This window comes from Mus pahari, chromosome 3, assembly GCF_900095145.1.
Source record: "Mus pahari chromosome 3, PAHARI_EIJ_v1.1, whole genome shotgun sequence".
Lineage (NCBI taxonomy): Eukaryota > Metazoa > Chordata > Mammalia > Rodentia > Muridae > Mus > Mus pahari.
In genome coordinates, this window is record NC_034592.1 from 106,135,987 (window position 1) to 106,161,080 (window position 25,094).

Consider the following 25,094-nt stretch of genomic DNA (forward strand, 5'->3'; position numbering starts at 1 on the left):
CAACTTTTAGGGACTGTATTTGTTTTTAACTCATGGGGCCGCGGTCTCTGGCTTGTGCCTTCAGTCAGTCCACCTTAGAAGGGGCAGAATGGTGACTTGTCAGGCACCAAAAGAACAACTCCCAAGAGCCAGCAGGTTCCAGGGGAAGGTGCTGCGCGGTTCTGAGTAGGGGTTGCCCTGTCTGCACTCCTGGCGTAAGAAAAGCATCTAGGCTGCGTGGGGACAGTCGCGGGGCATGGGGAGCAAGGACCATCCATGCCTCCGGTGTCCGTGGCTGCCCCTCGGTGCGCGTTCCCCTCCGGGTTCGTTGTTGGGCAGTGCCCGGGCGGCCTTTCCTCCTCCTCCGGAGGTTGGGGCTTTGGGGGTGGTGGTTGTCCCCGCCCCTGGCCTCCGCCTCCGCGCCCCAGCGGCCAGGCGGGGCTATGCGAGGCCAGCGCTCCAGCGCCACAGTAGTTTCTGCTGCGCCAGCGCTGGGGCCCACGGTGTTGCTCAGCCCGGTAAGACGCACCCCACGACGCTGTCACCCTCCCCACAGCCGCTCGCTGTCGCCCCCCTCGGTTCTGTCTCCGCGCTCCCGGCCGCCCTTCTTCCTTTCCAACCCCCGACACACGCCCCTTTGGTCTGGGACTCGGTGGACTTCAATGCTTTCTCCTTAGTGGCCCAGCCTCAGCGATGCGGAGAGGATGGCCCTGGCACCCTCCCCATTCACACCGCTTGGATATGTGGTCTCGGTGCGTGGGAATTTCAGAAACGTTAGTTCCACTTGTTGTTTGTCACTCAGCATCTTGCACTGTCTGCCGGGTGGGTTGAGACTGGCATTGGTCTGGGGAGGTGCCCATGGCGCTGGGGGTGGGAGGTGGTCAGCAGAGGAGCACAGGCCAGGCTGTTTGGCAATTAGTTTGGCAATTTATGCTTTTAAAAGTCTTTTGAGAGGGGCTGGAAAGATGGCTCAGTGGTTAAGAGCTCTTACAGAGGGCTTACTTCCAGAGGAATAGAGTTCAGTTCCCAGCACCCAGATGAAAGCTTATAACCCCAGTTCCAGGACATTAGGGAGAAAGGCTCTTTGGTGAAACTTTTCCACCCCACTTTTACTTCTCTGAGAGCCACCCCAGCTTCTAGGGCTCACAGACTCAAGCTGAGTCAGAGAGTTTGCACAGGCTGTACACCTCTGTAAACACAGCGTTCTGACCCATTTTTTTTGCCTGCAGGTACCTCTGGCAGTTCTGAGTTTTGGGGAAAACTAAGAACTCTTTCTCAGAAGATTTCCCTTTTTGTTTTAAACTTTATTGCTTTATTTAATGTGCATAGTTATTTCATTTGCATGTATGCCTAATGCCCTGGAACTGGGGTTATAAGCTTTCATCTGGGTGCTGGGAACTGAACTCTATCCCTCTGGAAGTAAGCCCTCTGTAAGAGCTCTTAACCACTGAGCCATCTCTCCAGCCCCCCTCAAAAGACTTTTAAAAGCATAAAATTAAAGGCAGGCTACGATGAAAGAAAACAGCCACTAAAGTATTTAAAAGAATACCATATAATTTTAAAAAGCAAATAACTATTATAATTTTGAATAGCGCAGAATATAGAATTCAAGATATAGGCACTACCTGTAAACACATTTCTAAAAAGTCATAAAGACCGCTAATATTGCTGTGGCCAGCTGCCTACACAGTACTTGAAGAGAATGTTAAACTTCAAGCACACATCAGTGGAAGGTAAAGATTTTTTTTTTTCTTTCATTCAGATGAACGGACCTCAATTTAGATAGATACTCTGTTAGCAGAAAGGGTGTTGATTACTTGTTAGGCAACTTAGCTTCTTGGGTTTAAAACTTCCTTGAACTACCACTGTGCCCTCTATTCCCAGCTTCTTTGGGCATCTGCTTCTCCTAAGGAAGAGAAAGAGAAAAGCCCAACACTCCTCCCCCAAACCAAGCAAGTCTAACGCTTTCCCACAGGAGAAAAGCGTCCCTACTGAACTTGATGAGAGCGATGCAGTAGGTAAAACACCCCCTCCCCTTTAAAACCTTGTCCGATACTGGCCGTCACATTCCTAAATCTGGTACATTAAAGGTTTGCTGGATGACATGGGGGTGGTTGCTTGTGAAGGCATCTAGGAGACAGCTGGAAGCTTGGGAAATGGCTCTTTAAAATGAATTGCTTCTTTTGAACCCGTCAGAGCAAATCCATAAACACGCTGCGACTTGGGAATGTGAATACTGGTGAGGGCCCTTGGGTCTGTTGTGGGTCTGGTGTCTCGCCATGGAAAACGAACTGTCTTGGTAGGAAAGTAGGATTCAAGAGGTTTCTTTTGCCCATGCGTAGGCTTGTTAATAAGACGTGTTGTAATGCAGCAAATGTCTTGTAAAGAATGGAGACAGAACCCGTGAGGAAGCATTCCTAGGTGCACATCTCCCTCCCTCCCTCTCTCTTTTTCTTTCCCTCTCTTTCTCTCTCTCCCTCCCCTCCCCCATCCCTCACTGTCACAAACACTTTGACTCCAGAGAGTTGGTAAATAGGAGAACAGTGGGTAATTTACTAAAAGCTGCTCAGACGAGGCCTAAAGCCAACTAAGCCTCTGTTATAGACAGTGAGAGCTTCCGTGGAAGTGTTGGTCTTGGAACTGGTCTGTCCTTCTGTGCATATTCATGGCTGTTGAGCTGGATGAAGTCAGCCCATTCTTCCCCTGTCTGTTTGGATGATTACCATGAGATTTTCCCAGCTCCTCAGATCTAAGCTGATTTTAAGTCATAGAGAGAGAAAGGCCATTATGTTCAAGAGAACTAACATGCCCACCCCTTATATTCAAATCAAACTTCAAAGTGACCTACCCATGGTCCTATAGGTTTCATTTTCTTGCTTATGGGAGGGGGCCAACAATTCCCTCTTCAGTGATTGCCATGAGAAATTACATACAGTACACATTGCAATAACGCCCACAAATGATCTTCATGCCCCCACACCAAGCTTTTCTGATACTTTGGAGCATGCACTTAAGCATAGCTGCTTTCCAGGGAATCAGTGCAGAATGGTACAAGACATGGGACATCTGGTTTTTATTCTGATTATGTCACAGGTCTAAGCATTTTATCAGGGTGTTCTCTGCTACAGCAATTCCAAGGAGTCAGTAGACAAATATCCCTATTGGCTGTCTGTTAGAACATCCACCTCTCCTTCTTTTCCAATGAGAAGTGAATGCAGTTTTAGGAAGTAAGAAATTTTTAATCCATCTAGCGGAGTCCTTTTTTTCTGGTGTGAAGAAAACATGGCACATAATGATTAAAGATGAGTCCAATTTGGTACTACCTGTCATGAAGACCTGGGTGTCCTGGGTGTCCTTCAGACAAAGCTTCGTTGCAAATGGGTAACTGTGCTATTAGGTCCGACATAGGAAAGATGTGAGCTGTTATGGAACCTGACGTACCTGCTACCTATGTGTATTTCCTTGTGTCCGAACCATCAAAGAACTGAATTCAGCGTCTATGTTCAAACAACATATATATAATCTGTAATCAAAGAGTCTTTTGTCATTGAGACCTTATGGGCTGGATTCCAGGTAAAGGCAAGCCAAACTAATTGATTAGTTTGTTTATAGTGACACTCCGCCCCTCATAACTTTCCTGCACATACTTTTGAATCCCAGTGTACTTTGGTCTGATGAGTAATTTTATCCTGATCATTTTAATGGTTCAGGAAGCCAGGTGTGGTGGCTTGAATACCTATAATTCCAACATTTGGGAGATGGAAGTGGAAGGATTTTGGAGTTTTACTTATGTATCATGTTAGAGACTTTCCTGGGCTACATGACAGGCTCCTTGCCCTCTGTCCATCCATCCATCCATCCATCCATCCATCCATCCATCCATCCATCCATCCAATCCATCCATCCATCCATCCTCTGCCACACCACCTCCAGTAGGATCTGTGTGACAAGTTCCACAGACTGAGGAGGTTGACCTCAAAAGGGGGCGGCCTCCTGGAATCGGTTGTGGAACTCTTCGACAGAGAAAAAAATATTGAGCTGTAGTTCTCATGGCAAACTATCTGTTTTGTTTTCTCTTATTCCTTTTCTTATTTACATGTTCCTAGTAGCCTAAGCCAAAATTTTAAGTAAAAATAATGGGTAAGAAACCACCCCTAAAGATGGGGTCACTAATATGACCGTATCCCCGGGGAAACCAACACTTTACTTTTTTAAATCATTCACAAAACTTATGATAGACAAAAATGTTCCCAACAATAAAATTTCATATGGCTATGTGTGTGTCATTGGAGGTGGATTTTGGTATATGGTAAAGAAAGCCTTAATTAGAAAGAACCAAAATAGTTTAAATTTACATATTGAAAATTTATAAAAAAATCAGGCATTATATGTTAAATAATAATTGACCATGGTGCTGGAGAGTTAGTTCAGCGGTTAAGAACATTGACTGTTAAAGATTTATTAACCTACTCCTGGAAATATGCCACTAGCCTTGGACAACAGCCCCCACTGAATAATCCTTTTAGAATTGTTATATTTTGATGATTTATAATATGTTACCTGTTCTGCTTGTGATTCACTGAATATATAGTTTCAGAGTTGTAATGCTTGGATGATTTTTGTGCTTTACTGTGCCAAATGATTTTTGTTGGTATTTATGATTGTTTCACTGGATATAGTTTCTAAGAGATGTAATGTTTAGTTTTTAATGTATAAAGTCCCCTGCTTGAGAGCTGCAAAATCCGCTCAGATTCAAACTGCCTCTGTGTTTGCTTCTGTTTGTCACCGCCGAATCCTTATCCACCTAGCTTCGAGGTCCCTCATTCCAGGGACCCCCTTACCCGACTGGGGTGATCTGTTCAGCTCATGTTTAGGCAGTCAGGTTGGTGAGTGTTTTATGGGTATAGATTCTGGCATTACTAGGAGACACCGTCTTACAGAAAACTCCCTGCTCCTCTGGCTTTTACAATCTTTCCACCCCTCTTTGGAAATGTTCTCTAAGCCTTTGTTTCTCTGAGTGTTTTGTAGCTGTTTCCTTTGGGAATGGGCTCCAGAATTCTGCATTTTGATTGGTTGTGATTTTTCTGTACTGGTCTCCATCTGTTGCAAAGAAAAGATTCCTTGATGAGGGCTAAAGACTATACTTTATCTGTGGGTATAAGGACAGTGTTTAGATTATTAGGATTATGTTGTTTTGTTAAAGTAGTGGTTGTTGGTTCTCCTTCGAGGTTCATAAAGGAGCTATATTCAGCTATCCTAGAATAGCTGGCTAAGTTTCCACTGCCAGGCATGGTATCCATTTTGATGATTAGGTCTTAAATCCAAATAGAGAGCTGATGATGATCACCAGCATATGTGTGCTGCTACTGCACCCTTAGGGTTATTGTGCCATGTTGATTGTTGTTCTGGTTCTTAAGTATCATAACTGGGTAGGACCCTTTGAATTTATTAAAAGATAACTCTTACCCTGAAAAAATTAGGGAGCCAATGTGACTGCAGGCCTTAATAAAAAGTTGTATGAAATCATTCCTGTTTCTTGGACAGCTTAGTTTTGGACCACAACTGGAGCTCTTGCTTCACAGCTTCATATTCAAGCAAATGTTTGGGCTGATTGGATTCCAAATAGAGAGTCTTATCATGACTTTCAGCCCTGAGTGAAGATTGCTTCATTTCCTTTATTTGTTAACAATATAGTAATCCAGTTCCTGAATATGTGGGCAGGCAGGGCCCACCCCACCTTTCGCAAGAGGAGTTGAGCCAAAAGCAGGGGCAGGGCCTGTGTGATCCCTTCTGTTTTCAAGGGGCATAGTTCTCTTCTCACGCCATACTTTGGACCGTTGCTTCTCTCTGAGTAATTTCCTAGGGCTGCTTCTGTCTTTGTTGCTCCAACGAAAGAAGTGGATGTAATGTCAATGCTTGAATACGCCCTTCTCTATCCCCCATATCTAGGTCTTTCCCTCCCGCATGTGTCTCACATTCCCATTAGTTCCTTCCTCCCTGCAGTTCTAAGAGCCACCCAATGGATCACCATATTCCTGTCTCTGCTGTGAGGGTAGACAACGTCTTCCTTTTCATCATTTCTCTGTGCCTAGCACAATGCCTGGCAGAGAGAACATACTTGAAAATGCTAGGTATTCTAATCCATTCTCCCAGATTCTCTGTCTAAATTCCATTCCATTAAGACGTCCCAAGGCTCTAACTTCCATGAGCAGGGCACAGAAGCTGAAATCCAAGCCATGGCACAACAGGTAACTTACATGACTCACCCAGGTTAGGCGGGGCAGTGAATTAGAACATTTTTTGTAGTGTGGAGATGGCCCTGACTACATAGCTCTAACTGAGTGTTTCCTGTGTGAATGTGGGCTTCCTGTTGTCAGTAAGACCACAGGACCATTATTTTTATGAGATACCTTCAAACTTTTCCACATTGGCAGGTAAATCAGAATTTAAGAGGATACTGTAAGCTAAACAAAATAATCTAGTCTATAGGCGTGGGCTTTGGTTATGGCTTTATGAACATTGGATGGCTGCCAGTGCCTGGATTGAGTTTTGTTTTAGCCAGGGTTCTCTAGAGTAGCAGAACTTACAGAATGGATCTCTCTCTCTCTCTCTCTCTCTCTCTCTCTCTCTCTCTCTCTCTCTCTCTCTAATAGAATCACTTTCAGGCTAATGTCCAGCTAATCCAACAATGGCTGGCCATGAATGGAAAGTGTAAGAGTCCAGTAGCTGCTCAGTCTTCAAGGCTGGCTGTCTCAGCTGGCCTTTAGTCGATTCTGGAATCCCGAAGTAGGCTCTAATGGGAGTGAAGGAATGTACTTGCTACTAAGGTGAAAGCAAGCAAGCAAAGAGGAAAAGCTCCCTATTTTTCTCTGGTGTGGCCCAGATTAAAGGTATGTCTTCCTACCTCAAGATCCGAGTCAAAGGTGTGTGACTTCCTGCCTCAAAGGTCCAGACTAGGAGTAGATTCACTCCAAACCAACCAAAAAAAAAAAAAATCTCTCACAGGTGTACCCCCATTGTAGTTCATCCCAGATGTAGTCAAGTTGACAACATCTTTCAGCTTTCGATCCTCAGTAAGTCAGAAACATAGGTCTACCCACTCTTTCCCCTCCCCCACTCTCTCTTCCCAATGCCACCTCCCCAGGGGTCCCTTCTTTTCATCTACAGCTAAGTGATTCCTATTCCAAGAGAGTCTTCTTTATGACCCTCAACCTCAACTGTCCAGCTCCAGGAGGCCCTGGATATAATCTATCTCTCTATTCTGTTTACATAATCATTTCCTTGACTTCCATACCTAACTCCAGAGGCCCTTTCCACTTCTCACCTGCTTATTCTTTCTTTTATCTGTATTAGCATTTCAAGCCCTTATCACATATATTCATTAAATGCAGTAGACTCCTGACAGGTTTACAGGACTGTAACTGGGTTTCTTGTTCCCCCTGATTAATTTACCTTAATTAATGTCTGATATAGAGATATACTTAGTAAAACTACTCACCAATGAACTCATTCCTTCTAAACTCCTTCATTGTAACAGAGATCTCCACTTACTGGAACTAAAACCATGAGTACACCACATCAGGCCTAACAGAGCTTATGGGAAGTGGAACATAGTATGTGTCAGCTCCCTCCCCCCCCCCCCCCCCACACCCTGCCTCTCTCAAGACTGTCCCACCTTCCTTGGACTGGAGTCTTATTACCTCCCCCAGACTCCTTGGGACTTGTATTTTTTTTTTGTTGTTGACATTTTGATGTATATCTTTTCTCCAGAGACAATGAATTTCTTTTGTGGGTTCAGACTCCAGCTTTATGTCCCAGTCTATCAGCACTGATATTATGGAGTATCTGGGTTCTTCTTGACAATCCCTGAGTCACTGTGGATAGTTAGGTGGACAGGCACAGGATCTGTGCTTTCTACCAGGAGAGTAGCATCAAGCTTTTCAGCTTTGTTTTTAGGAATAGTAGTTAGGAAATGCTGTATCTTTACTTTCAAGTGCATCTCCTCTAGACTGGTAGAAAGCGTAATGAGATTAGCTTCCAAAAGACTCTAGGTTCGTATCCTATCGTAGACTTAACTCGGGAGTAATTTGGCTTCTTTTGAAGCATAGCAATGATATCTGTAAATGGAAATAACAGCATTCACCTCTTGTTGATTTGTTGTGGAGACAAGATGATTATGTATTAGTTTCCTGAAGCTGCTGTAACAAACCACAGACTTTGTGGTTTAATGGTGCCGTGATGGCTGTTCCTGGTTGTCAGCTTGACTACATCTGGAATTAACTACAATCCAGAAATGGAAGGCACACCAGTGGTCTAGATCTTGAGGCTCGAAGACATAAATTTCTGATTTGGCTCTTGACAAGGAGTTCTTGAGGCATATTGGCCATGAAAAGCTTTGGCACAGACAAGGCAGTACATGCCTAATCCTAGAAGACTGAGGCAAGCAGATCTCTGAGTTTAAAACCAGCTTGGACAAAGCAAGTTTTAAATCTGGGCATGTTGGTACACATCTTTAATCTGGGCCATACCTTCTTCTGGAGACTGACATAAGGACATTGGAAGAAGGAAGGCTCACTCTTCTTTTCTGCTTGCACTTGCTTGCCAGCACATCTGTTGGAACATATTTCTTCAGGATTCCAGCTTTTACAGAAGAGCAACTGAAATACCCAACCTTGTGGGACTGAACTAGATTCTTGGACTTTCCATTCTCAGCTGCCCAATGTTAGTTTAGTTGGACTACAGACTAAGTCATTCCAATAAATTCCCCTAATATGTAGAGACATTCCATAAGTTCTGTGACTAGAGAACCCTGACTAATATAGGCACACAACTTCCCTCCTGTTTTGTGACACTGCCCATGCTAAGTAATTGCTGTGCCAATCAGCTATGGCCTCAACTCCAGCAACAGAATTTATTATCTTACAATAATCTACTTCAAAGGTCCAGTGCAGATCTCACCATGCTAACATCAAGGTTCTGGTAGGGCCATGCGCTTTCTGGGAATTCTGAAGGAGGTTCTGTTTCCTTGTCTTTTTCAGCTGCTTTAAATTGTCTGCATCCTTGGTTCATTGCCCTTGCCCTCCATCTTCATTTTTATGACCAGTCTCCCATAATCATAGCTTCCTCATTACTTGGAAAGCCTCTCCATTTTTAAAGGATTTAGGGAGTTAAGTTGTGCCCATATGGTTACTTCAGGGTAGCCTCTTGGTGATGACTTAAATATTTTCTAAGGTGAACTGTGTTCTCTGTCATTTTCTGAGTCTTCACTAACTGGATTTTTCAAGACAATATATGACATTTCTATCATTCTTTGAAGAGTCTTCTAGCCTCTGTCTGCTGTTCAATTTAAAATATGACCCAGAGAAGGAACAAACCAGGGAAGAAAATCCCATCTCAATTTTGCTTCATTTCCTTTGAGATACTGTTAACATCCCCTATTAGCCTACTCCAAGCAGAAGTCAGAGAAGAATAGAGACCAAAGGATGGGTCTTGGAATAGGAGGGTAAGAACTGAATGCTAGAGAGGTGGTGTGTATATGTGTGTGTGTGTGTGTGTGTGTGTGTGTGTGTGTGTGTGTGTGTAGAATAACTAGCAAAAAGGTAATAAAAAAGTCGTCAAATCATTGATATTTTATCTGACTTGTGTCTTTGGTGTTTGTTAAGCAAGTTTCCATCTTGCTAAGAATGACATAAATGTTTATTTCAGTTTTCTTCTAGGATGTGTGTGGGTTTACTTTCAATACTTAAAAATTAAATTATGTAGCGTTAACAAAAGAAAGCCTTTCCCCAGGGTTGGGTCCATCATCTCCTTGGTCTGTAGAATCAGTAGCTGCCAAGCTCTATTGTTCTTTTTAACACCTGAAGTTGATAAATTGGGGGTGGGGCCAGGACTAGAATGAGCAACCATTCTGACTTTCAGCCCAGATCCTCACTAACCCTAATGGATACTAGGGCAACATTCTTGAGTCGTGGAGTAAGCATGACTGTGCATAATTCACATAAGTTTCTGTTTCATCAGGATAACCTTGCACATTTAGCCAAGTAAAAAGTTACTTAGTGCATATACTTTTATGCTGGGAATGGATCCTATAAGTTAGAATATTGATTATATTTCCTGTCTTCCACATTTGAAAATTTAACCACTGCATGATTAAGATGAGCCTAGGATAGACAAGAAGCCGATCTCTGCTATGAATTGCAGTGTATGTGTTACTTACTGTACTTCAAGGGAAGCTGGGGCTGTCTGAGGGAAGCACACATCCCTGCAGCAGTGCTGGGCATTTCCTTAGACCGCCTGCGGTGCTAACCTCAGCATTTCCTTCCTGTGATTGGATTGGGCCTTCTTCTTTTCCATCACATTTGGTGGCAGCCACTCATATTTGTCAACTTTACTTGGCAGTGCGGTGCCTAGACATTTGGTCAAGCTCTTCTGAGTGTGACCGTGAAGGTATTTATGGATGAAACAAAACTTAATGTGGTAACTAGAGAACTCAGATTGCCCTTCCCTGTGTGACAAAGTCTCATCCAAACAAAAGGCTGACCGCACCCATGAACCGGACAGAATTGCTGTCTGAGTGTTATACGGTGGAACATTGTTCTGCCTGTGAGGCCCATTTAAAACACGGCCTTTTCCTCCTTCCTGGATAAGTCTTTGGATCAGAACTTTATCGCAGACCAGAGTGGGCTAGGTCTTTGGCTTGCTGACTAAAGAGCCTGGGACCTGGTAGGTCCCGTGTAGTGGTTAGAATGAGAATGTCTCCCATAAACTCAGGTATATGAGCCCTCAGTCCACAGGCGGTGGTGCCATTTTGAGGTTTAGGAAGTGTGGCCTTGGTGGAGGAAGTGATCACCAGGGGTGGGCTTTGAGAGTAAATAGCCTTTCCTACTTCCAATCCTGAGTTCTCAGCTTCCTGCTTTGACTGCCATACCTGCCTGCTGCCATGCCTCCTGCCATGTTGGGCTCTTATCCCCTTAGAATGATAAGTCCAGATAAACGCCTTTTCATAAACTTTCTTGGTCATGGTGTTTTATCAGAGCAACAAACTAATACAGTCAAATGAACTTTTCCCAGAAGCACTTCGGTAGTAGGGCGTGTGGAACAGTTTGTTTTGGTTTCCTCCCTAGTTTTAAAATCTCCTCCCTATGAATGTTGGTCTGGTTCTGAATTGACTGTGTAATCTTGAGGAAAGAACACTTTCCTTCAGTCTCAATTCTCAAAGCTAGAAAATGGGCATAGTACCCACCCGAGTTTCCAGCATTGTATCTGGTGTGTAGGACTTGTGTCTAGGGCAGTAATGAGCAGTTTTATGTTAAGGATTGTGATCTAGTTTCAGATTGTTCGGGAAAACCATGCTATATATCTGCTTGCTGATGGAGGGATGTAGGAAGGGCAAAGGTCAAGGCTGGCATAAGAGGGGGCAGTTTCAGGGAGCCCCTGAGCAGCGGTTGAGTAGAGTATATCAGAGGAGACTGTGGACCTTAGAGACAGCTTTGCTGAGAAGTGAATGAAATCTGTTTCTGGACCTCCATCCTACACAAGGCAAGCCAGGGTGTCAAAGACAGAAAGATAGCTTCTAGTCAGGGAGATCTCTCTGTATGTATGTCTGCTAAATCACCTAACAGAGATCTCAAAGAAAGAGTGCTGGATTTCCAGGGATCTGTACATTTGTTAGAATTTATTTCCTCATTCAATGTAAACATAAAATGTTGAGTCTAAATTTATATTCTAAATTTTAGATTCTTAAATTATTTCAGTTTCAAGACCATAAATAGATAATCTGCTCTGTCCAAAAGCTTGCTTCTTGCCAGGTGTGGGGGTGCATGCCTTTAGGCCTAGCACTCTGGAGGCAGAGGTGGGTAGGTTTATATGAGTTCAAGGCCAGCCTGGTCTATTTTGTGAGTTCTAGGCCAGCTAGGGCTACATAAAAGAGGCCCTGTCTCAAGACAAAACAAAACAAAACAAAACAAAACAAAACAAAACAAAACAAAATGCTTTCTACTTTGTGAGGATGTGTATATGCATATCAGTGTGTGAATGTGTATGTATATATGTGTTTCTGTGTATATGTGTATTTATGAGTGTTGTGATTATGTGGATGTATGTATGAGCATGTGTGTGTATATATTTGGTCTGAATGTATATGTATATGTGTGTGTGTGTGTGTGTGTGTGTATGTGTGGTGTGAATGTATGTGTGTATAAGTGTATGTGTGTATGTGTGGTGTGAATATGTGTGTATGAGTGTGTGTGTGTCTGTGTGTGTGTGTATATGTGAGTGTGTGTGTGTATGAGTGTGTGTATGTGCCTGTGTATGAATTTGGAAAAGCAGCACTGCCCTGCCACATCCTGCAGGGGGTGCTGCTCTGAGTCCTGGATCGGGCTCAGAAAGTTCCAGTCTGGTGTTCTCTTTCTGGGTTGGACTCCTGACTGCTGTAAATGCCTGTGCTGCTGCTGCAGAGGACATTCAGAAAGAGTTGCTCTTCATAAAGGAGTTCATAGATCTGGTCCTACTGCTTACACTGTGCAACTCTGAAAGATCACTTTCCTCTCTGAGCCTCCGTTTCTCCATTAGTTCAATGTTTTCAAAACCCCAGTGTTGATTCAGTTGTGGACATTGTGATGAGCGAGCGGTTCTAAGTTGTGTTGCCAGGACTCACATCAGTATTCTCTTACAATTTCTTGAAATATGCCAAGAGTTTAACTTTTAGTGATAAAAACCTGCCACCTCCTTACACAGTTTTGGACTTGACCTAACTAGATGCCATGAGGGAATGAAGACGTGACAGACACATGGACACAGAGAAATTGGGATTCGATGGGCCATGCTCATTCTGATGGAGAAGCCACAACACACTGACCCTTAGTGTGCTTATACACACAGTTGAACGTGAAGGTGGGGTTATCACACACAGATAAACAGGCAGAGTTAGTACGTATGGTGGAACTTGGAGGCAGGAGTGTTCTTTGTAGGGGAACAGTCTTCAGGCTGTAAACATTCATGGACTAAAGCTTTAGTGGGCAAGTTTTGCACCCACCGTCAACACTCAAACTCAGATCTGAAGAAGGCTTTGCCATCACTCTGACTGAGTTAAACTTTAATATCACATAACTCTTTTCAGTATTTGGAATACAGTCCAGCTACTTTCTGTGAAAACAATATTTGGCCAGTGGACATTTTTCCCCCTGTATTATCAAAGAGTCAGTTTGGATGACTCCAAGCTTGAAGAGTTGGTGGACCTTACATTAAGAATGCTGTAGATAATACTTGCTGGGTCACCAGGTCTGTATGAATTCAGTTAGGCATTCCAGCTGCTCTCAGCCCAATGAGAGGCGTGTCAAGTGACATAAATCTGAGGACCTTTGGTCACAGGCAGTCTGTACTGTTTGTTTAGGAAGGGCCAGCTGTGAAAAGGTTGCCAGTAAGTGATGGAAGTAGTGATGTCCAGGCAGCTGTTGACTCCTCGGCCAGAGGGGGTTGTTCTGTTGATGCCTTGGCCAGTGGGGGCTGATCTTTGTCCATGTGTCTAGCTCCATCTTTTGAAGGAGGAATTCCGTTGATTTAGGACCAACAGTGATGTTTATCTAGCTTAAAAGCATAGTATCATTTAACCGAAAACTATATTGAATGTGCCACTTGCAAACAGAAGTTAAGTTAGTCTTATTTGTTGATTTGTTAAAGTGTGTGTCTCACTTTATAAGAATATAATGATGCAGTGACTGCTTCATTCTGTAACATTGATGGTTAGGACATTTAAACTTACAAGTGCCCAGGGCCCAGGCTGTTTACTGGGAAGTTTGTTACATTTATGCTTCGTTCTAACTTGGTGACAGGGTTGTCCATTTCCTTTTTTTTTTTCTCCCTCTTTTCTGTCTTCTAGTTAAGATCCTGTTTCTGTCATTTCCTGATGTCCTGGCCGTTGCATTATATTTGGTTTAGGTCAATGTCAGAACTCCACATGGGCTCCTCAGTGGTGTTCTCTGACATGGCTTCTAACAACAAATGTCTGTTTTTGCTCACCAACGCCAATCCGTTATTTGATAATAATATAATATTTCAACAATTCAATAAAATATTTATGTCAACATTCAGAATTCCAGTCTTGGCCCCCCTACCATCTTCACTTTTGGTTTCCCCCCAACAAATGATTACCCAGCTTACCCACACATTTGTTCAGTTGATACAAATTCAGAACTTCCTGTGATAAACCTGCAGGTTTAATAACTATCTAGAACTTCTCAGAGAACTCAGGAAGCCACTTAGCTGTCACTTACTGGTTTATTATAAAGGACACAAGAATGCCTGAATGGAAGGTTTTGGGAACACAGTGCTTCTGCATCTTCTCTGGACTTGCCATGGTCCCAGAGCCTCTGTGTCTGTAACCACAGAGAAGTTCTTGGAAGCGTATTCAGGATTTTTACTAGAACCTACTCTCTAGTCTCACTGCTTCTCTTTCCTTCTTGTGGGTCAGAGGGTGAGGCTCAAAATCTCAGCCCTGTAATTGCAATCATGTTTGGTTTTTCTGGTCCTGAGTTGAATCTAGGGGTCCTACTGTGAGTCATCCCAATGTTGCAAAGCCAGAAAACATTTAAGGTTGAAGGAGCTTTGATCATAGAGTGTGGGATAAAGTCACAGATGCATGCATGTGCACACATGTATTCACTCATGCAAGTGTACTATAGTTCTAAAATGAGGTATTAAATATCATGCTTATGGAAGCCACTGGCTTCTTCATAGCCTTTGACAATGTTCCAGGCTTCTTCATTCACATTGTTGGATGAGGGTTCTGGGTTTTTTTTTTAAAATTGATGTTATATAGCTAGAGTAAAAAGGATGTGGAGATTTCAAGTATTCTAGGGCATTCAACATTTACTCTAATACATCTGTGGTTTGGAATTGGACTTTATCAGCTGGAACACTCTGCTGTTTATTAATGAAGTTGAAAAAAAACTGGCTTGGAAGGCGTTGTGCTTAGATACACTGAAACGGACTATTAGTAAACCCTGAAACAGACATAGCTTTCTTGGCGGAGCAAGGGAAACATTTGTGCAAATTTCAAAGAACTGAGGTCAAATAACTCAAGCTGGAGTGGCTGCAAACCAGAAACTTAGCTCTGCCCTCTTTTAGGTTGCCTTAGAAATGGTAAAGGAAACAAAACTCTTCCTGTGGATCTGAGCTGCAGTGTGAGACCAATAGGAAATGGATTCCCCTTCTGGGAAGTTGTGGGAAATAATTTTCTCTATTTAATATTATCACCTGGTTCCATCCCTGGGACGGAACTCTGAGGTAATCTGAGAGCTCATGCTTTCAGGGGTCTCTGTCGGTCGTCACTTGGCCTTACTGCATTAGGTCTGTGCTGAGGCAGAGCACCACTGCTCAACGGAGGACTGGTCACCTCATGCTAGCTAGGTAGCAGAGAGATGGGTCTATGTGGAGGATATAGAGATCAGGATCCCAAGGTTTCTTCAGGGGCATGCGTTCTATTACCTAACTTCCTCCAACTGGGTTTCACCTCCTAAAACTACCACTACTTGCCAATAGTGTCAATAGGCTGAAGTCCAAGCTTTAATACTGGGGACTTTGGGGACCTTCAGGATCTAAGAGGTATGTTCAACATTCATCCTAGAGACCACATGCATCCCAGGATAGTTATGAATGTGGCCTGACATATTTGTAGGCGACAAAAGACATATCACAATGTGAAAATGTTGGTTACTCCTGATAAGCCGTGACAGTGCTGACACATACTTGTCCTGAGGATCACAGATGCAGGATAATACAGTGACTTGAAGCAGGAGTCCCAGACCAAAGTCAGCCTGCAACTTTAGGAAGAGTCACAGAAATGTTATTTGCTTCAGTTGTGTCACCTATCCATTAGAATGACATAGACCACTCAGAAGTTTAATGCTGACAGAAAAGATATCACCAATGTCACTTATTATCATCTAAATGAATATTTTATTTTCAAATAGGTATTTAGTATAACATTTACAAAATACATAAAACCAGAAAAAAATCACCATCTTTCATTGTTCTAAAGCCCAGAGAAAGTACTTACTCAATGTAACATTTTGACTCTTTTTTTCTTTTTATAATGCATTTTCCCTTAATTTGTTGGGATAACATATATACTTAATATGCCATGATGTAATATGTTCATTTGTATACAAACTTTAAGATTTGATATAGTCTTTGAATATATTAAGATTTTAGAGGAGTTCATGAGTCATTGTTGTAATCATATCTTACCCAAGCTTTCCTTAATATTCAATAATCAGAACAATGTCTCCATATAAAATTGAAGTGATCAGAAATTAACATCTGTGGAAATAGTCCAGGGCCAGGACTGCCCCAGCTTGAGTGGAGTCTGTTTGTCCTAGGATTATCAGTATTGATCCACAAACTGTTAGCCGAGGGCCGGGCATTTTATGAACATGTATGCTAGAGACATCTTTGTAATACTTTCCTCTTCTTCCACATTAGAAGTTTCTTCCTTAGAAGTGCAGTGGGGAGGGATGGCAGGTGTGATTTTGTAGAACAGTTGCTTTGCTTTTAGACTGGAGGCAATAATGTATGGGCCTGCTCTGCTTTCTGTGGGCCTCGGATTGGAAAGTCTGAGGAATATTCAGATTCACCAAAGCTTTGCAACTGAGCTAATATTGATTAAAACTGGCATCTGGTCCCCGGACCCCCACCATTTCCTCCTACAGGGTTTTCCCTTCTCCCCTGCTCAGTCTGTCTGTCTGTCTGTCTGTCTGTCTGTCTGTCTGTCTGTCTGTCTGTCTGTCTGTCTCTGTGTGGTATAATTAAGTCAATAATTAGTTAGAAGTTAATGATGTTAGTGGCTAGGAATCTTACTCCTCTGAGAGTGTTTGCATTTTAATAAAGAGTTCTTAGACCCTGTTTGAACTCACAGAGATGAAACTGATAGGAACATCTGGATGATGGCCTTCATGCAAGGCCAGTGCTCTACATGGGAGCACATGGCAGCTCTTGAGAAGCCTCACTGGTCTCTCCTGAGGAGTTGACTGCTCAGCTTCCCTTTGTGAGGGCAGGGCATCTCTGGGAGAGTCTTAAGGAGGAATTGTTTGTGAAGTTGATGCAATAAAAGACTGGCTAGCAGCGCGATCAGATTCTTTACATAAAGTACAACTTTATAATGCCAGGCAGGGATCCCTTTATGGCTTACATGAATCATCTGCTGGAAATTGCTCAATGTACTGAAGGCCTTTGCTTGTACAGCTAATGAGTTTGATTTAACTGTGTTTCCTTGGGTAAGCAGAGCAGGGACCTTACCTGGGAGCTGAGACCCGGACAACCACGGTCAGAGTGAACTCAGTAGCAGAGAACTGGGCTTTTATTCAACTGTTGCTCTTTTAGCAAGGTCATAGGTACTCCTTGTGGCAAGGGGCATTGCAGGTCTCTAGGTGCAGACCTGTCTACCCACTTTAATCAGCTTAAAAGCCAAAGAAACATTTGGATGTGCCCAAGAGAATGGATGACGGCTGGAGAGAAACAAACGGTAGCCTAGGGGAACAAGGATGGGTAGAGTCAAATGATTAGTGAGATTCTAAACAGGGAAGAGGGCTGGAGAGATGGCTAAGTAGTTAAGTGCCCTTCTTGCTTTTCTAGAGGGCAGAGTTCAGTTCCGAGTGCCCATATAAAAGCTTGTAAACACCCATAAAAGACTGTCAAGATGGCTCAACAGGTAAAGGCACTTGCTACCAAGCCTGATGACCCAATTTGATCCCCAGGACCCACATGGTGGAAGGAGAGAATGAACCCCACAAGTTGTTTTCTACCCCTACATGGGCACACATAGTGCACAAATAAATATAAAAGAGGAGGAGTACTTCTTTAAATAGTCCTAGATGGCGTGATAGCAGGTGGAAAGGAAAGGAATGGGAAAGGAATGGGAAAGGGAAGGGAAGGGAAGGGAAGGGAAAAGGGAAGGGAAGAAGGGGAAAGTTCAGCCATTAGGCAGCCATCAACCATAGCTCTCAGGAAGCTGGCTTCCTGGAAGGAAGTCGGACTTTAGCAAAGGACAGTAGGTACCAAATAGAGCTGATTTGATGCCAGTCTCTCTTTCCTAGGGTTACAGAGTGAACTTTCCTTGGCACTTACAGTCTCATCTTCTTCCTTTTAGCCTGATCTATCCTGGTGATGGCCCCACTGGTCGCCGTTGTCTCCAGTCCACGTGCCCGGCTCTTTGCCTGTTTCCTTAGGCTGGGCACTCAGCAGGTTGGACCCCTCCAATTGCACACAGGAGCCTGCTGCACAGCCAAGAACCACTATGAGGTGCTGGTACTTGGTGGGGGAGCTGGGGGGATCACCATGGCCACTCGAATGAAGAGGAGAGTGGGAGCGGAGAATGTGGCCATTGTTGAACCCAGTGAGGTAAGTGTCCCTTGGCGTGTGTGAGAGCATGTATGTACATGTGTTAGGGTGTGGGCACAAGGTTTTTATGTCTCGTGTTTAATGCTTTTCACGGGCATAAAAAAGAAGAGGTGGCAATGATCTGGGAGGAGTTTGGGGAGGGGAAAGAATATGATGAAAATACACCGCATGAAAAAATTCTTTATAAAAATAATAATTAAAAAAGTCTCGGAGGAGAATGGGGCATCCCAAGAGCTCTAAGCTTTTTGTGTTTTGCATTTCTATCTCATTAGGGATGCCACACAAGTTACTACAAGTAAGTGGCTTTAATACAATGAACACATATTCCCTCACAGTTTTTTTGAGGCTACCAGTCCCAAACTATTGAAAGAGTCAAGTTCCCTCTGAAGGTTGGGTGTAAAAGAGCAAAGCGTTTGCTCTGCCTCCTTCCTAGGCTCTAGCAAAGATTGCTCATAGAGCAATCCTTGTTAACCCTGGTTTGCAACATCATCCGCCTTCCTGGTCCTTGTGTCTGAGTGGTACCCTCTGGGTGTCTCTGTGTTTGGGAATTTTCACCTTGGGGTGGACTACGTTTAGGAAAATTGTTCTCCACCCCCATAAAGTCCCAACAATAAATCAGGGTTTGACGGCAGAAACTCATGAGTTTAATAAGGCTACTCACAGATCACTGGGGAGGGACTTTGAGCAGGAGCATAGCTAATCCTGAAGCAGCTTTACTGCAAGGTGTGCATTCAGCATGGATGATGATTCTCTCTGTATTACAGAGCTCTCTCTCTAGTCCTTACACACCTATGTATTGTAACCCCTCCCTGGGATCCCCATGGCCAAGTGGAATTAGGGCAGAATCGTGTACAACTAGTTGGGTGGAGTGGCAGATTCTGTATTGTGGCTGACCCACAGTGGGTCTCCCACTGATGCTTTTCCTTCTCATGTGCATTGCTGTTCTGGGAATGGAGCAATCATTTCTCTCCTTCAGATCCTCACCAGGCCTGACCCTGCTTAGTTTCCAAGAGTAGACAAGAGCAGGTGCTTTTGGGGTGGTGTGGCTGTTAGGCTGGGCAATCTGCTCTGTCCTGCCCTGTAAGAAAGCACTCATGGGACTTTTCTTGAAAGAACTGGTCATGTTAAGGCTTTGGATGCCTGCTGTGGTTGTCTGATTGCTGGAGGTGATGTTTGTAGATGGAAGAAACTCTTGAGCTGGTGTTTTTGTGCCATTTTCTCTTCAAGACGGACTCACAATTGATGAGCTCTCACAGCTGAAGACCTCTGCCCTCCTCTTTCAGTATCACAGCCATTACTGACCTTAGGGAGATTACAGACTATCCTTGTGTCTCCTTTACCACCCTCTGGGTTCTAGGCTTCTCTGGCTAGCCAATCTACCCAAATGCCAGGAACATTTTGGCAATATGGGGAGTTTTGGTTTCTTGGTCCACCCAATGAGTGAATTCTCACAAGCCATTAAGTTTACCTACCCTTTGCTCTGAGCTCAGAACAATGAATCACAATTAATGTAGATTGGGTCAGTGATCAGGATGTAAAGTAAATAAATTAATTAATGAAAAAAAATAGACTATCTGAAGCAAGATCATTGCAAAAGACCATGAGAATTTGTGTCTTGTTCTAGTGGCTTTGGGTATAGAACTTCTGAGAAAGAAAGGACAGATGAACCAGAAGCATCTGCAGTCCTTTGTGGGATCATAGTTTGAAGCTAATGAGGTTTTGATCACCCCTAGAAATGCCAGTGAACTTCCAGACTTTCCATAATCTTCACATTCTTTCAAGGAACCATGGATTACTTTTAGATTTAATTTTCCTTACTATCTATGTACATAAATTATACACAAAAGTAGATATAAATAATCTATCTATCTATCTATCTATCTATCTATCTATCTATCTATCTATCTATCTAATAATACATAATAAACATCAAGTCAGCTTTTAGCAATAAATAATTGTGACAAATTCAGTTGTCATTAAAGACAGCTTATCATTTGGTTTTGTTGGCCTTGGAATTATTCTTGGTTGGTAACAATCGTCCAGAGTTATGGTGCTAGAAGACAGAGGAGCTGGGGGGGGGGTTAACCCTCTGCTGACTTTTCTATGCAGTGCTCTAAGGGTCAGGAAGGAATGGCTGAGAATCTAGCTGAAATAACTTCTACTAAAATGTGTTGGATAAGGCTCAAATGGAAACAAGATCCCTTGATATTTTGTTTCTCAGAGGCATTTCTACCAGCCAATCTGGACACTAGTGGGTGCTGGTGCCAAAGAGTTGTCCATGTCGGACCGTTCCACAGTGAGTGTGATTCCATCCGGTGTGCAGTGGATTCAAGATAGAGTGGCGGAGCTGAACCCAGACAAGAACTGTATCCGCACAGACACTGGCAAGGAGGTAAGCATCGGGGCTGCTGGGCTTTCTTGTTATCTGGGGGTGGCACAGCCATTTCCAAGCTGCACACCCTCAGGATGGATGCTGGCACAGATGCCCGTATTTGTGTTTACAGCTGTGTGTTAAAAGCTGCATGACACGGCAGTGTATAGTATATGGAATAGGTGGAAGGATTGAGTGGTTTTGAACATTCACTGTGTGATACGGTGGATCTCATTGATTAGTACAGCATCTCCAGACTGAATTTTTGTTGAACAAGTGCTATTTCTATGCATTGAAATAGCAGCTGCGTTTTCCCTTTCCTTTGAAATAAGCTAGTATTTCTAACTGATATCTGGCTTTCCATAGGAGGTGAGTTTTGAGAAATATCTACCCCAGTCACAGTCCAGGCATCCTTCCAGACAATTAGGAGAGTCATGTGACTAAGGTTTGTCCCCGCACTGAGGGGACCAATGCTTCCAGAGGAGAGGTTCAGAAGTGCTTAGCACTACACGAGACCTACACGGTTTACAATAACTGTTTCCTCCATATTTGACAGATCCATTGAAGTACAATGGTGAGACCACAGGCTCAGTATCCAGCTGCAGTTTCATGTTTTCTATCTGCTGCTGAACCCAGAACGGCAGCTGCCAGTCATTTTGTCAGGGAACTCACCCTTGCCACAGGCCCCTCCTCAGTGAGCTTGTTGTACAGAAGCCATACCTTCCCTCACATCACAGCTCACTCCCAGAGGACGAAGGTTCCATTTTCTTCTTTCGGTCCTAGAACTAGCAAGGACCTCAGCAATGCTTGCTGGATGAGTGAATCTACAAACACGTTCAGCTGCTCGTGAAAAATAGAGTTTTATCCAAGTAGACAGATAGTAAAATCAGTCCTGATCTGTACTCTGTGCCATCCTGACAGTCGATACCTTGAATGTCTTGGTTCCGTAGGGAAGCCAACAATTAGAGGGCCTGGGATCTGTGGTGATGTCCTAAAGGGAAAGCCCAGGCACTCTGTAAAGGAAGGATACTTTGCTCCACACATACCTTGGTGTTTTTATCAAAGTGTAATATCGATTATTTGTAAGGACTGGGCACCGACAAGCTTATGGGAAGGAGGTCATTAAGAAAGAATAAAGACTGGCTAGAAAGAACACAATGACAACAACAACAAAACAACAACAACAACAAAATGACCCCTGCCCTGCCCCCCCCCCCCGAAAAAAAAAAAACCCAAAGGCTCAAGCCTTTTGAACAAACTTCCAAGTCTGCTGACCCAAACCCGAAGGAACAGTAAATTCTGTAGACTTGCCTTTTGAGCAGTTCCAGAGAACGACAGAGACCTTGCCAGAAGGCCTAATATGGACAAGTATTTTCACTTTGTAAACGAGGTGGGGATGGGCACAGGGAGAGAGATCCTGATGCTAAGAACCTGGTAAATCAGCAGCCAAACCCTTGCAAAACTCCAGGCTCACCAACTAAATAACTGTCACTTAATTTAGAAAGAGAAGGGTGCCAACCAAGGGTTCAAAGATGACAAATCCACCCCTCAGCCAGCGATGTGCTGGCTCATACTGAACACGCAGTCTATATTTCCCTTTTTAATGTTCTTTAGAAAATAGTAACAACACTTCCCGAGCTTGCACCTGTGCAAGACACAGCTCAAAGTGCTTTACAGGTTTCTGCTCATTGAGTGCTCAAAGTAGCTCACCAAGGCATGTACCGTTCCCATTTCACAAATGAGGAAACCGAGACGTGGCTTCCTTACAAGTATTTAGGACACACCTTCTACGTCTTAGATGCTAGTCTGAAGACTGAACTTACAATGAGAGTTTATCTCCTCCAGGAACTCAGTCTGATGGGAAAGATAAGGGTTTTAGGTAATAACACAAGAAATTATTAAGTCCCAGAGTGACAAGAACCAGTCAGGCTTGTTAGGTTGGGCTTGTTAGGTCGAGGAAGGCTTGCCTAAAGGAGTTCTTTCTTAGTTAAAGAGTGAGTAGGTATTAATTAGAGCTAGAGGTAGGAGCTACATGAAATGCCTTGGGGGCAGTGAGGGAGGAAGCAGAGAATTGGAGGAAATGAGCCAGTGTGGCTAGAATAGGAGGGGTAGGAAGAAAAACACTGGAGTTCAGAGAAGAAATAAGGCTTGTGGTCTAGAACACAGACTCCCAAGGCAAGGGCATCAGAGAGACAGCCTAGGTCATAGCATTCCACTTTTCATCTGGTGTCTGTGACAGGAGACTCGATACTAAGAATAGAAGGATTTGGCAAATTGAATCCTGTTTGCTAAAGAACACTGATTAATTTATGCAGTCTGAAGAAGGCTCTCGAGGGACCTGCTACAAAATTAAAACTTGAACTTAAAGACTCCCATCTGTGGTGAAAATTGCTAAGTGGGTGACAAGAATCATAATTCCAAAAGACTCAGACAGAGTGGGAGGATGGATTAAAACCAACCAGCTATCTCGGGAGAGATGTTATGTACTGATTTCTGATGCCATCAGCTTGGGCAGTGGTATGCTCAGTGAGGTCCTAGAAGAACCCTACCAGATTCACCAACTTCTTCCTCAACCTCACACCAACGCTCTAAAGTTTCCCCAAGTTTCTGAGCCTTAGAAGTCACAAATGATATGTGGTCAGGACATCTAATGGGGCTCTCATTCCTCAGAGATGTAATAAATTTATAATCCTCAAGATTATTAACCCCTTCCAAAGTCACTGAGGAATCCCCAGATCTCCAAGAGATCCACTCAGTGAGGCAGGCCTGGCTGCTGTATCAGCAGGGAGATCAGATATCAGATATCAGGATATCAGATCATATCCTGCTGATCTATGAGCAAAAGACTGCCAGGTAAACAAGCCATGAGCAACAAAGAGTAATGATATGCAATTTAACCTGGTCTCCTGGAGATACCAAGGAAAGGAAGGAAGTTCTGAGCTATGAGTAGAGGAACAACAATGTATAGTATAAACCTTTAATTTCTTAGAAAAACATATGCACATATATTTACTTATATGAGCTTATATGTATGCCTTGCTGCTTTTGGGTAAGAGTAAGAGCAGCTTTACACTCGTCCAGGACAGGGAAGCCGGAGTTAGAGCAGGGGGGTCATATAGAATTGTGAATTGGCCTTGAACTCAACATGAATTGGCACTACGCTGATAACACCGAAAAAAGGCAAACACAGTGCCTGACTATGGGCGAGAATAGTCCTGCTGTTTCTAGGCTATTCTGTTGTGGCCCCATGCCCTCTTCCCAGGTATTTTGTTTATAATAGCATTAATTATCCAAATGGTATTCCAGGTAAGGCAAAATACCAGACTCCTGACACTCCCCGTGCCCTTCAATGGCTGTTTCCCCTATAAAGCCAAGCGTGTCAAGCTGTTGACTCTGTGGACAAAGTATACGGAGCTGGATGGTCTCCCCCCCCCCCACCATTAACCTTGATAAACTTTAAAAAAAATGGAACTAAAATTATTCCTTCATATATGTATGTATTCATACAATCAGCATTGCTGAGTTCCTTTCTAGGTTCTAGGACTGCAAGAAGAAACAACCTTTATCCTCCAAGAGTGTTCTGCGAAGTGAGGAGGGAGGGCATGGCCTCTGTATCACATGCTCACTGCCAAAAAAGCATTATGGGTGCTAAGCTAAGGGAGCTCTGGCAAAAGTAAGAGGCACAAGGAAGCCTGGACACATTGAAGTCAAGTCTCTTTTATGGTAAAGTGGGTCCTCGTCAACAACCTCTCCCGGATAGAGTGGAACATTCTCAGGCCTTGGCGCCTACTCTGTTCAACTGGGCTTGGCTCCGCATGCTGCCTGTCCTTTTTATCTGAGATCAAGGAGATTCCCATCCATATCTCCTTGGTGGGCTCTTGCTTCTTATCTAATTGCTTTCTTTGTTTAGCTTTTTAAAGGGATGTTCTTATACTTCGATCCTACAGCTTCTCCCACTATATCTTCCCCTTGATCCTAAACATGCATGCTCACTACCATATTTATGGCTATCATTGTCTTCAGCACGAACAACCATAATCCCTATTTGAATCATTAAACATAAACCGTTGTATAACACACTTTTCAGTGACCTTTGAAGGAAGTTTCTCAATTGTGATATTGGTTCAGTTCGATCAGATTCACAAAATTACGATCTGTCATAAAACAATTATATTCTAAAGATGATTGCCTATCTTTTGAGGTTCGGAAGTTGTTCTTAGTAGGGCTCTAAGGCCTAAGATTTTTTTCCATTTTTTCCCCCAATTTTATTAGGTATTTACTTCATTTACATTTTAAATGCTATCCCGAAAGTTCCCTATACTCTCCCCCTGCCCCTGCTCCCCTACCCACC

The 25,094-nt window shown here is 43.4% G+C and overlaps 1 protein-coding gene across 2 annotated transcripts in view; it reads left to right on the plus strand.

The window, feature by feature from the left end:
* Nucleotides 1–413: 413 nt before the first annotated feature.
* Sqor (sulfide quinone oxidoreductase) overlaps nt 414–25,094 on the plus strand; it is a 39,430-nt gene continuing 14,749 nt past the window's right edge. The window contains exons 1-3 of one of the 2 annotated variants that reach the window (XM_021194391.2): nt 414–497; nt 18,122–18,372; nt 20,594–20,764. In XM_021194391.2, the coding sequence (XP_021050050.1) occupies nt 18,139–18,372; nt 20,594–20,764 (405 nt within the window). In that variant the 5' untranslated portion in view covers nt 414–497; nt 18,122–18,138. Of the gene's footprint in view, nt 498–1,239; nt 1,713–18,121; nt 18,373–20,593; nt 20,765–25,094 lie in introns of those variants that run through there. The other variant, XM_029536399.1, reaches the window with a different exon arrangement.